At 27.6% G+C, this 14,190-nt stretch overlaps 1 protein-coding gene across 2 annotated transcripts in view; it reads left to right on the forward strand.

Moving 5' to 3' along the window:
* LOC118202279 (reelin-like) overlaps nt 1–14,190 on the forward strand; it is a 297,785-nt gene that overhangs the window by 3,484 nt on the left and 280,111 nt on the right. Inside the window, exons 3-4 of one of the 2 annotated variants that reach the window (XM_085812571.1) lie at nt 5,712–5,864; nt 6,949–7,220. In XM_085812571.1, coding sequence (XP_085668697.1) covers nt 6,977–7,220 — 244 coding nt within the window. In that variant the 5' untranslated portion in view covers nt 5,712–5,864; nt 6,949–6,976. Of the gene's footprint in view, nt 1–5,711; nt 5,977–6,948; nt 7,221–14,190 lie in introns of those variants that run through there. The other variant, XM_085812570.1, reaches the window with a different exon arrangement.

A 14,190-nucleotide genomic window follows, 5' to 3' on the forward strand; every position in this document is an offset into this window, starting at 1 on the left:
TCTGTCAGCACTATCCTTATCTTAAGGGCACATGTTTTTATTTTATTTGGCTTATAATTCCTTACTAAATGCAGTATTTCATCTCGATGTACTCCGTCTTTGATATGATTTAAATCAAGTTCCTCGTCATTATAATTCGCTTCTGATAGTGAAGAAAGTGAAACAGAGGTTATTGAAAATGAAAAAATTTCGATTGACAAATTAGTCGGTATTCTCCACACAGCAATTATAGGACTTGAACAGCGGAACTTTGTAACTAAACAAGAAATTATGTCTGTTTAATAGAATTAAAGAGAAAGTATTCTCACATGAATCGAAGCAACTTAAACAACTTACATTGAAAGAAATGTTTAATAAAGTAAACAAATAAATATTAAGCTTTTTTTTTTTTTGTAAATTTTGATACCCTTTAGATCGTAATTGTTCTTTATTTCATAAATTACAGTTTTATATTTTTAATTTTATAATTTTTACATGCCATCTTACCAGATTTCAACTGATGATCTATAATCCAGAAAAACTGATAATACGGAATCGCCGAAGTCCCGACGAGTCCGGATTAATGACTTTTGACTGTATTATATATTATTATTTTTCACTGCATAGAACATTTTTACTTTCTTTGCATTCATGAAATAAAAATATTTATATTCTGCATTTTAGACATGATAGTATTATATTTCTGAAGAAACCAGTGCTTTCTTACCAGGCATTAAAATTTGTAGAATATTTTATACAATTTTGATAAATATGATGTTTGGATTGAAAAGTGCTTGGGGAATGCTGATCAATAAAATAAAAGTTAAATATATTCAAATTTGCATATATGATATATCCATGCATCTGTTGGCTATTATGATGTATATTTTTGCAAAAATATATATATATATATAAAAAAAAAAAATCGATTTATCATTTAAACTAAATGTGTGGATAAAGAAAAAATAAAAATTTCCTTTGTGCTTAATGTATGTCAAAATGCAAAATAAGTGTAGCATTATGTGCTAAATTAATTTTAAAATATTTAAAATTTATTTTTCTATTACATTAATATAGAAATGAGTGTCTATGCATTTAAAGGTATTTAAAACATGATAAATATTTATGGGTATGTAACACTCTTGGCATCTTTTTCTGTTTGTTGTTTGGTGTGCCTTTTAGCCTGTTTCTCTGGTTGTTATGTCTTTTCAGTTATTTCGAAGTATGTTTATGAAATTTCTTAAATTTTTCTTGATTTCTGATATAATGTAGAAAAGAAATGAGAAATTAAATAAAAAAAATTGCAAAAGCTTTCAGATTTTATATTACACCCAAAAGCGTTTTCTTTTTTAATGTTTTGTGTGTTACCATTATTTATTAAATAGCATGTTCTTAGCACTTAAACCATAAAATTAGCAGCAATATCGCAAAATAATTAAAAAAGATCATATCTTTAGAATTTCCAATACACAGTCTCACGTGCTGGAGATAAAAATGTTTTTTTTTTTCCCTGTACAGTTTTGCCATTGCTCGCTTTAAAATCATTTAGTTTGTTAATTAAAAATTCATTAAAAGTTTTACGAAATATGAAATAAATAATGAAACTAATTCTAGATTCCAAATTTGTTCTTCTAGATGCCCATATTTGAGTGGAGGACTACATTACTCATAATTTGATGTCTCTATGTGCCATTATTTTTTTCACAGTGGGAGAAACATACGAGTACATACATTCAAACAGATTCTTCATTATTTAATTTCTTTAAATATAATGTAGAGCTTTAATATTTGGTCGCAACACCTTGAAAAGGGAAACGCCATTTAAAGTGAACTAGTTCAGAATGCCAAAATGAAATTAATAGCCCTTCTAGACAAATTGCCCCTTTGGGCTAAAAATATTTAAAAAAAAAGACAAAATATCTAAAAGGTTTCAGATTTTAAATTACGTCCAAAGGGGCTTTTTTTAAATGTTTTGTGTGTTACCTTTATTTATTAAATATTGTATTCTACATACTCAAACTATAAAATTCAACAGCAGTGTTGCAAATTAATTTTAAAATGAGCATATCTTTAGAATTTCCGATACAGAGTGTCGCACACTGGAGATAAAAATTTTTTTTCGTACAGTGTTGCCATTGCTTGCTTTGAAATCATTTAGTTTTTTAATCAAAAATTTGCTGATTATTTAAATTTTGATGGCTCTAGGTACTGTTGTTTATCACAATGCGAGAAACATGCATAGGTTTATGCAGATTTTTCATTATTTAATTTTTTTAAATATAAGACAGGGCAATAATATATTTTGACAACGATTTAAAAAGTGATACAGCCTTTTAAAGTGTTCAATACAAAATGCCAAAATGAAATTAATAGTCCTTCATGGCAAATTGCCCCTTTGGACTAAAAAGTTTTATAAAGTAAGTTTTTTTTTTTAAACTCATAAAATAGTTAATGAGCTAAAAAGAGGAAAAATAAATTATCATTTAGTTTAATAGGAACAAGAGATTAAATTATTCTCTCTATATTTTTTATATCCTTTGCATTTGCAGTTACAATTCATTTACAGTCTTATATTCAGAATTTTAAAAGCATTAGGTATCCTTGATAAATTTGTAAAGGTACTGGTTTATAGTTTTGAGAATGCAATAAAATTAATTTTTTTAAATTTACTTGTAGTATTCTGGATGTAAAATTGTAGATGAATTTTCTTAAGAGAATTATTTAATAACTTATTCCCATTAAACTATAGGGTAATTATTTTTCTCCTTTTAATTTATTAATTACTTTATGAGTTTTAAATAAAAGCTTATTTTATAAAAGAAATTTGTAATATTTATTATTTTGATCTTTGTAACAATGACATGTTGTCTATCAAATTGTTGAATTAAAAAACCATTTTTCAGGAGTGACTAATCTCTTTTCCACTTCTAACAATTCTGTTATGTCAGATACTCTAAAAAATACAGCATTTTTGCCAAAAAATCTCATGTAAAGTTCATTTCAAAGATTCCCCCCTCCCATCAGGTTATGCAAAAATTAAAATTCTGAGTTTTAGTGTGTTCATGAAATAGCAATAAGAGTGAAAATCATTTTAACATTAAATTTAGGAAAAATTATTTCACTACGTTGTATCGTCATCCACAATGAGTCTGTGTGCGAAATTTGAGCTCCATAGCTTATCACTGAATAATTTAAAAATTGATGTAAAGATTTTGACTACAGTGACAAGTACCAAATGGGAGTTAAATAAAGCTTATAAAATTGCTGCTGGTTTCCAAAAATATTCCGGAAAGTCAACTAATTAATATTTTTTATAATAATAAAACTAAGAAAATAAATTTTTAAATTGAAATGCTATGGAAAATGTATGTAAACTTATGGATTGAAAAAAAATTAAAAATGACATGGTAGATGTCATTGCAAATAATTTTAAACACTAATCAAGCTTAAAACTCGGTTATTTTTTAAGATTAATGAAATGAACTATAAAATATAATGTATGAAAGAAGAAGAGAAATAGCATTTATGAAATGGCAAAAAACTTCTATAGTAAGTTTAATATATTTATAAGGGTATTTATTTTCAAATCATTTCGACATTAAATAATAATAATAATAAAACTCTAAAACAGATTTTTGAAAAAATCACTTTATCATACTGTGTTGTCATCCATAAACAGTGTGTGCACAGTGTTCTGCACATATGGTATCAAAATATAATATTGTTCAGCACAGTTGTGACTTTAGAATTTTATTAATAAAAAGAATTTCTATTTTTTAGACAGATATGAAACATTTTTATCCTTTCTATGATTTACTTCATCAATAGGTGTAAAGTTTTGTGTGTAAACAAATTAAAAGACTAATCCAGGAATTTAATTTTTTGAAAAGAAGTACCTAAAGGAAGCATTATTTTTGTTAAAGATAATGTAATTTGCATGACGAATGTATAAAGTTATCATCAAAAATTCTCTCTCTTCTCCTCTTATTTTAAAATTCAAAATAATGAGATGGACATTGATATAATGCTGAAAATCATCATTATAATGCAAATTAACATGCTTTATTTATATTTACCTTTCATACACCTTAACAAATCTCCTGTTTTTTATGCATACAGTTTGGAAAAAGGTTTACTGGCCTTTTAAGTCAAACATCAAGTTCAAAAAATTTATACTCAATGGTCATTTAATTTTTTATACTCTGTACAAATGAAATTTAAAAAATATTGATTAGACATATGATGATAAGATTTGAAAAAGGGACTTCTGTTATCGGGACCGGGTTAAAAAATGTCTGTATGTGTGCATATATATTTAGATGTATGTATACACACATATATGCATATAGACACACACATACTTACATTCCTCAATCTGGTTCTGATAACAGAAAAAAATCTTGAAAAAAATTAGAATGAATATACAAATGGAAGTATGGTTGTGTAATGCTTAAACACAATACTTATTTAATATATTGCATAATTTTGATAGCCTCAATAGTGCATAATTATTATATGTAATTTATCTATGTTAAGGACACTCAAGTAAAATCTAGAACCCTTATTGAAAATAAATATATCTGAAGAAACAGAAAAAACTAAATTGTTAAAATACATAAAAATATTAAAAAAATCATTAAATTTTATCACTTTGAAACATTAAGACATCCACTAAGCTTTTCTTAATAAAAATACGGAGGCATTTTTTCATTACAGGACAACATATGCCAAGTAATTCCTTATCGAAGGTACTAATTTGATACTGTCAGGTACTTGTATGATGATTGCTGTTTATATGGTTTTATGTAGAGGTGCTGGAATAATATCTATATATCTTATAACTAAAAAAGTGCTTTTATCTTCAAAGTAAGTTTTGTCAATAAAGTTTTAAATTGTACCATTCTTTGTTAAGTGGAATAATTAACCTAAGAGACATATTTTTTATATTTAGAAAAATTTTATCTCCATATTTTCATATAAATAGAAGAGTTCAAACTATTTTGATTTTATCAGGTAAGATTTCATGTTATGTTGACATTTAGGTTTCAAAACTTCAAAGGATTTAAATTTTTATATCACATATATTTATGCTAAATCAAATATGATGATATATAAAAAGCATTAAAAATGATTAAAATATTGATATACTTTTTTAAATTATATTTCATATTTTGTTATATTTTTTTAAAGCACTTAAGAAATACTGAAATAATTGATGAGATTTTTGTTGTTTGACTTCTGAATTAGTATTTATTCGGCGTGTTATTGTGTCTTAATTAATTGATGAGAAGTTAAATTTTTTTAGAACAATATTTTTATGAAGGCTGTTCAAACACATTTCAAATTCTTTAAAATTTTTAATGTGAATGGCACTTGAGATATTCATTTGACTATTATAATCATGAAATACACATTCTTATAGCTTCACCTTATGAAAAACTAAGTTTATATCTTTTTTTTTTTTTTTTTAAGTTTCTCACTATGTAATCTCTGGCTGTGCTATTTTGTTATATGAAAATGTAAAATGTTTAAATTATTGACATCTCAAAATACATATTTAATGATTTCGTAAAATTCATAGATAGATTAGATTTTTCTTGAAGAAATATCATTTATTAAAATTATTTCATTATATCTGAAATGTAAATCGTCTAATTTTATCTAATGCTCTTTGTCTATTTCAATATGTATTATTTCATTGTCTTCCTCAAGTTTAATCTAAGTATTTTTAGATAGCAGCAATGATGGCAGGAAATAGAATTGCAGCAATTATTTTTTCATGTATTGGTCACTGTGAGGCAGTTGCTGATTTGCAGTTCCTTCAATTAAGACAGTTCTTATCATTCTTATATTTCCTGTTAAGTCAGAAGGCGGAGAAATCTCATGTGAGTGAGCTTTTCAAATATGCTCTTTCTAATTATGTTTTCTTGTACATACTCATAACAATTTAGCATTTAAATTATTGTACAAAACTAAAATTACATAAACATAAACCAGGTAAGTTTTTCCTTTAAATATTAGCTTGTTATTTTTATTTATTTTATCTGAATGTGTTTTGATTTTTTGCTAAAATTGAAAATCTCTTTCTATCTAGAAAATCTGTTTAATATGTTGTTATAAAGGCAGTAGCATTTTTCTTTTTGATAATATATTCCCTCTACAATTAGCAAACTTGTGTGATTGTAGATTTTATTTTGTACAATTGGCACTATGTTTTTTTTTTTTTTTTTTTTTTTTCTGAAAAATATTTAAAATTTTATTATTGTTACATTTTGTCACGTTTCTTGCATGTAGTTATAATAGGATAAAAAGAAATGAGTTATAAAATTATTTAATCTTTGAGCATAATACTTTTTATTTTTTAATTTAAAAACACTTAAAATAGATAATTTTGAAAATTTGGATGCTATTTCTCTAGTTTGGGATGTTAAACATATTCATATCTCATTTTAAGGCTAATTAATGTGTTCAAAATATTATTCTGGATTTAATTTTACTTGAAATATTTTTTGTTTTCCCTTTTTGTTTAATTTATAATTTTTTTAGCATTCATTGGAATGTTAAGTTCAATGTTGTATGAGATTTTTTAATAGTTTAATAAGCAAATAAAAAATGACATATTTAGTATATATACTCATATATTTTTAGTGTATGACTGCTTTGATATTGAAGGTATAAGTTTACTTCTGTGTAAGATTACTCTTGTCACTCTGTGCAGTGCAACTTAAGTAATGTTCCCAGGAATGAAAAAGTTAAATGAATGACTGTTTCAATTAATACTCTGTAGAATGCCAAATTTACAAACCCCCACTTGTTGTACTAAAAAAAGTATATTTTATTATTAATAATAATGAAAAAAATTAAAAGGCTTTTTGTTCATTATCTTTCAAGATAAATTTATATATTTCTATTATTTATTACATAAAATTATTGTTTAAAAGTGATGGATTTGTATTTGTCTCATTACAGCTTTATGAACTGTAACTAATGAGGAACAATGTATAAAAGCAAAATGGCAGCTATATCTGAAAATTTGTTACTAGCATTCTTGCTTTGCACTTTTGGAATTTATTTAAATGTAGAAACCAGCCATGGACAAACTTTAGAAGCTATGTCATTTTTCCTTCTCTGCCAATATCATCATAATATTGATCAACCTGGAGAGGCCAAAGGAGAGGTTTCTTTATCAGTTAGCATAAAAGGTTCTCCAAAGTATTACGAGCCTAATACAAGTTATGAAGGTATGTGTATGAATATTAATAGTTTTTACGCATACATATTTTAAGAATTTTCCCATTTAATGTTTCAATTATCATTATTTTTTAATTGATGTTTCTTGTAGATACAGGAAATAAAAATTTCAGTTTTTAATTAATTTGTATGACTACTATAACAATTCAGTATTTGTATGATAAATTACATTGTTCAGTATGGTGGTTAATGAAGCCTGACCATCACAGCAGTAGTGACTCAGGTTTAAATATTAGATAAAATGTGGGTGTTTATTATTCTATTGTCTTTGTGAAAGTTGAAATCCATAAACCTGAAAGTTGTTTTGATATCTTGTATGAAAGGAAGAGGGCTGTGAGATTTATGAGGAATGTATTCTATATGGTGCCTTCACTCAAAATTATAACACTTCTGAGACAGATAGCTGTTGTATACTATAATAAAATAATCCACTTCTAATGTATGTGATTGCAGATATCCATCTTTAAACCACTTCTATATAATGGGCATGCTTAGATCATAAATTTACCTGCTAACTTGTTGTAGGATAATTAATGTTTTGCTTTTTCTTACAGTATTTGTTTTATTTGACTTAGTCTTACATGAAAGTCTAAATGAATATGAAATGCTCTCAATTCTCTTCTTAAACTAGAACTGTATTAAATTTTTCTTACCTAAATTATTGAGCTGTTAAAATTTTTCTCAAAGTTTTTCAAAATAAGATAGAGAATTTAATTAAACAGCTTTTATATGGTAGATCAAAGGTCTCTGAAAATATAAGAAAATTTAATATTTAATATTTTATGTAGTCTGTATAGAGAAAAAATGAAGCCATAAAATATTCATTATACTTTTCTGAATTAAATATAAATGTTCAATATTATGATTAAGTCATTAAACGTTTATGAATTACATATAATGTAATGCCCTTACCTGAAAAATTCATAAAGATGTAAGTAATTAATTGTTTGTTTCATAGAATCAACGACAAGTTCTATAACGCATACTGTATTTACCAATACAAAAATTAATTCCCAAAACAAGTTTTTATTTATTTATTTTATGGCTTTTTAAATGAAGCTGAAAAATGTTGAATTTTAAATGGTAATAGAACTTGTATAGGAATATAAGATTTAAATATTTCTGAATTTTATTCATACAGATGGAGAGATTTTCCATTTAATTTAAATCATGATAAATATTTTACTGCCTGGAAATTTATTAAAAATTAAATTTGTTAATTTACATCATTCCACTCATAGATTGAAGCTTTTCATAAAATTTTCTTTATTATTTTCCGAAATATTGTATTCAAATTACCTGTCTAGGATCAATATTTAAGGAAATAGAACTTGCAGCTACTTTTTTCAAATATCCTGTGTAATGATGCATATTCAGTTAAATCATATTAAATAAATATACAAACTCAATTATTTTTTTAATTTATCCCTTCCCCCCGGCAGGCTTCAGCTATTTATAGGTGTTGGCCACTACTAATTGTAAGACCAGAAAGGCTCCTAAGGGATTGCCTTCTATGAAATGCTGGGCAAATTACATCCATACCTTCTCTGGGATTCGAACTTGGGCCCTTTGGTCAGAGTCACTAATCACTTGGTCCCATTAAAAATAGTCAACATTTTGTGCTGTGAAAATTCATTGAAAGTAGAATTTAGTTATTTGTAACTTTAAAATTCATTGAAAGTAAAATTTAATTTTTCATCATTAGATTCCAGAAATGTTTGTTAGATATTAGTTTTATGATATCAACAGGCTTATCATTCCCAAAGGATTGCCACCATATAAATTTAGAATGCTATGACTCTAGATGATGTTAACCCCTTTGCTTTTTGTTTCGCTATTTAACAGAACCCCACAATCTTTCCATATTTTGGGTGTAAGCATCCATTGTTAAATCAACAAAATTAAATATGTGATTTACAGTTGAATCACTATAACCAGTCTTTCCAAGCTTGTCTGTTTTATAGTTTTGCCAATGATCTGAATATATTGTTGATCCTTCCACAAGCTGCCATCAATTTTGACTATTCTTGCAGGGCCCTCTATTCATCCTTTAGATTGTCAAAATAAATCTAGGGAGCAAACATTTCTCATAAAATTGCTCCAGTCGATCACAGTATTTTGACAGATGTTGAGCAATTTAACGCACTTGAATTATGTTAGTTTTCCTTTCTAATGGTAGATGAAATGGAGCACTGTTAGGAATAATGTTCTAAAAGCATTAAGCCAGTTTTCAGATTGAATGCTGTTTTTTTAATGACTTTTTAAGGTACACCTCCACATACTTTCGTTTATATAAGTTTAATTTCATCGCCATTTACACACATTAGATTGTGAGGTAATATATCTTTTTCCTTGATAAATTAAAAATTGTCAAAATTGTTTTTGCAATGTTTGGATTAAAAAACTTCTATTATGATATCACGCAGTTTGTCAAATTCATAAAGAGCCATTTTTCTATATAATTTGGTGGTTTGTCACCAGGGTTGTGAAAATAGTAGTAAATATCAGAAAAGTTTATTGGATACTAGTTTTACTTTGCTTGTTAGTTATAAATAAAAAAATTCTATTGCATTTTCTGACGTGTAAAATGTCTTCTAGTTTGAATGTAAATTTGCCATTCTTCAATGTGCAAAATTCCGTCCAAATAAATTGTTATTAATTTTCCTTACTTTAATTCTTTGTAATCATTCAAAGACAGACTAAGAACATTTTATTCATGTATTTATTCTTTCATGTTTTGTATATATTGCTAAATATTTTTCTGGAAAGATTTTATTTTAAACAATTTTTGTTATAATAATAACTAATAATTTTTTTAAACTTTTAAATGATTAGTATGAGCATATAAAGTAATAATTATTTTTTAATTCTTGGCTATTTAGGGTATTATTATCTGCAGTTTTTAAATATTGATACATTAAAGGAAATGAAAATTATATAAGCTGAATGTATTTTTCAAAAGCAGAAGTTTCGGTTTATAAATGCAGATAAAGTCTGTTGATACTGCTAAACTGCATTAATTCTTATACAGTCAAAAGTCGTTAATCCGGACTCGTCGGGACTTCGGCGATTCCGGATTATAGATCATCAGTTTAAATCGCGTAAGATGGCATGCAGAAATTATAAAATTAAAAATATGAAACCGTAATTTATGAAATAAAGAACAATTATGATCTAAAGGGTATCAAAATTTACAAAAAAAAAGCTTAATATTTATTTGTTTACTTTATTAAACATTTCTTTCAATGTAAGTTGTTTAAGTTGCTTCGTTTTATGTGATAATATTTTCTCTTTAATTCTATAAACAGACATAATTTTTTGTTCAGTTACAAAGTTCCGCTGTTCAAGTCCTATAATTGCTGTGTCGAGAATACCGACTAACTTGTCAATCGAAATTTTTTCGTTTTCACTAACCTCTCTGTTACATTCTTCACGTCTTTATCCATTTTTTGCAACAATTCCACTTTTTGTTTGATGGACATCGAAACATACTTTCGTTTTGTACGATCTTTTGGGAGCTCCAGATTCGGAAATTCTATTTGACATAATCGAAAGTTCAAGTTTACTTTTATAGTATTGCTCTTACAGTCTGCAAAAAATAATAAGCCGGATCCAATTTGAAAATTAAGGAACAACGCAATCATCAACATTAACTGAAATAGATAATTAGAATATTTTAGCTTATACCGTTTGTTATACATAAAACACGCACGTGAAAACGTATTCTGCACCTGCACACATGCAAATGCGCAGTCGTAAGAGGTCTTACGCGCACGCGTAAACACCTATGCGCATGTGTCAAAGCGGCGCATGCGCAGAAAGTTTTTAGCTTTGAGGTCCGGATTATAGATCATTCCGGATTATGGGTGTCCGAATTAACGACTTTTGACTGTATTTTGGTTTCTTTATATCTATTGTGACTGATATTACTAGTATTTATTAAGATTTAGTGTTCCAAATGTCAGCTTTTTTAAATTTTAAATTTGTGCCTTTACAGACTTATATTAAAATAGTATTTAACAATTTTTTTCATTAGTTTTATAAAAGTACAAGGTGAAAATTTATTTAATAGTTGAGACAGCTTTAGGACATTCTTTACTCATTATTATGCATTTTCCACTAATAGTATATTCTCATAAAAGACAATAAAATATGGGAAAGAATGGCTAAAATATACAGGCTGTATTAGTAAAGCAGTGACAAACATTCAGGAGAGATAGAGTACACCTGGACGATGGGAAATAACGTAGCAAATATATAGCCAGAAACGCTTTCCTGGCATGGTAGTGATGCTACAAAACGCAAAAAAAGGAGGATACAAACAGTGAGACAAAACATATTTTATTATGTTTAGTACAGCAGAAACTTACAAATAAGAACCAAAACAAACAATGATTGTCAATAAAGAAGGTGTTCGAAATTATGACCCCAGATTGTGATGCAGGCCTCACTTCTCTGATGCATGGAAGATCTGCATCACAAATGGAAGATGCATAAAGCACGTTTCCTGCATCACGGACCGAGTCGTAATTTTGAACACCTTCTTTGATGATGATTGTTGTCTCTTTATGTACTTTTTCTTTTTTTTTTCTTGTACTCCGAATAATAAACATGTTTTCTCACTCCTTTTGTGTCCTTTCTTTCTTGACTTTGTGTTGTCACTACCACTCTAGGAAAGCGTTTCCGACCATGCATTTCTATGTAATTTCCCATCGTCTAGGTATATTCTATCTCATCTGAAAGTTTCTCATCACTGTAGTGATACACCCTGTATATATGTATGTATGTACAGTCAAAAGTGTTTAATCTGGACTCGTCGGGACTTTGCCGATTCCGGATTATCGATTTTTCCGGATTATAGATCATCAGTTTAAATCTGGCAAGATGGCATGCAGAAATTATAAAATTAAAAATATGAAACCGTAATTTATAAAATATTGAGCAATTATGATCTAAAAGGTATCAAAATTTACAAAAAAAGAAGCTTAATATTTATTTGTTTACTTTATTAAACATTTCTTTCAACGCGCGATTGCGTAAAGCATACCTTACGCATAGCCGAAATTAGAAAATTGCAACCAGAAAACTATTTGATTTGTATTCGTGATATTTATAATGACGAGGAATTTGATTTAAATCATATCAAAAACGGAGTAAATGAGATTAAATACTACACTTAGTAAGGAATTATAAGCCAAATAAAATAAAAACATCTGCCCTGAAGATAACGATAGTGCTGACAGATCAACTTTCAGTTCATTGCGCGCCGCGACGTCCCCCCCCCCCCGTGCAAAACAGCATGAAATTGATAAACAGATTTCGGAACGGTTAGATAAACAAACGATATGCCTTTATCCATTTTTTGTAGCAATTGGCTTTTTATTTGATGGACATCGAAACATGCTTTCGTTTTCTAGATCCTTTGGGAGCTCCAGCATCGGAAATTCTATTTGACATAATTGAAAGTTCAAGCTTACTTTTATAAAATTGCTTTTACAGTCTGCAAAAAATAATAAGCCGGATCCAGTTCGAAGATTAAGGAACAACGCAATCATCAACATTAACTGAAATAGATAATTAGATAATTTTAGCTTATACCGTCCGTTATAAATTAAACGCGCACGCGAAAACGTATTCTGCGCTTGCGCAGACGCATATGCGCAGTCGTAAATGTCTTGCGCGCACACATAAAATGCCTATGTGCATGCGCAGAAAGATTTTAGCTTTGAGGTCCGGATTATAGATCATTCCGGATTATGGGTGTCCGAATTAACGACTTTTGACTGTATCATATTTCAGTTAGTGATATTAACGCTTATTTATATGTGAGCAAAATATGTATGTATTTTTTCCATAGTCTCTAAATTTTAATCGGGATTTTTTTATTTCAATATTTGCTCCATTTATTAAATTATTTTTTTCATTTTTATCTTTAAGTATGTATGTGTTATGCTGAAGGTATTCAAATGCTCTATGTACATGTATTAATCATTAAAATACTTTAAATAAAATATTGTAATGTATTCTGCAGTGAAAAAAATTAAAAATGGAAAATGTAATTTTCAGCCATGTTTAAAATCTTCAAAAGCACTAATCACCAAATCCTGGCAGTGGAGAATCATTACCCACCACTTTTTCTTTTAGTTCGGGCACCACTGTAGAGATATTAGGTTATTTCGAAGCAGGAGAGATGAAAAATGAGCAATGCCTTCACCGGGACTCGAACCACGGATCTCTCGAATACACATCGAGTGTGCTGATCACTGCACCACTAAAGCATGCTAAGAAAGCTGGAGATACAATAGATAGAATAAATGTAGTTGAAATTTTTTCAGACAGATTGTTTTCTGATCTCAACAGAGATTTGAGGCATACATTAAATCTGCAAGTTAAGCAATTGGAATTGTTACATTCCTGAATTTCAAGTTAACTTAAATGAGCAAGGAAATAAAAGTAAATAAGTGGCTGGCTTGAATTTTTAATTTAACATTTTTGAAGGAAAAACTTGAAACCAGTTATCGTAGATTGTATTAATCTTAAAATTCCGGAAAGTCCTCAAATTTTAAGAAATAAGAAATGCTTAAACTGCTTACTATAAATATAATAATAATAATAAGATAAAATAAAGTGTTGAAATGAACTTTCAGAACTCAAATCTAATGCTAACAGAGCTGAGATGGTTAATAAAAAATATACTATTATGAAAAAATTAGAAATGATGATTTCTATAACCCTGTAGCTAAAAATTGCTGTTGGTGATGGTTGGAAACACGTGAAAATATATATAAACTAAAAATTTGCTTTCTTCCCTTTCAAATAATAAAACTGTTTTAAATTTGATTTAACTATAGGCTTGTCATATGCAATTCATAATTTCATTTTTATTAACTGGAAGTGAAATTCAATTCTAATTTTCTTTTTTTCAGAGTATGCATTGCTCTTGCATTTTTAAATTAAACT

The sequence above is a fragment of the Stegodyphus dumicola genome, chromosome 3, assembly GCF_044657685.1.
Source record: "Stegodyphus dumicola isolate Sdum_Otavi_A_Nest chromosome 3, ASM4465768v1".
Taxonomy (NCBI): domain Eukaryota; kingdom Metazoa; phylum Arthropoda; class Arachnida; order Araneae; family Eresidae; genus Stegodyphus; species Stegodyphus dumicola.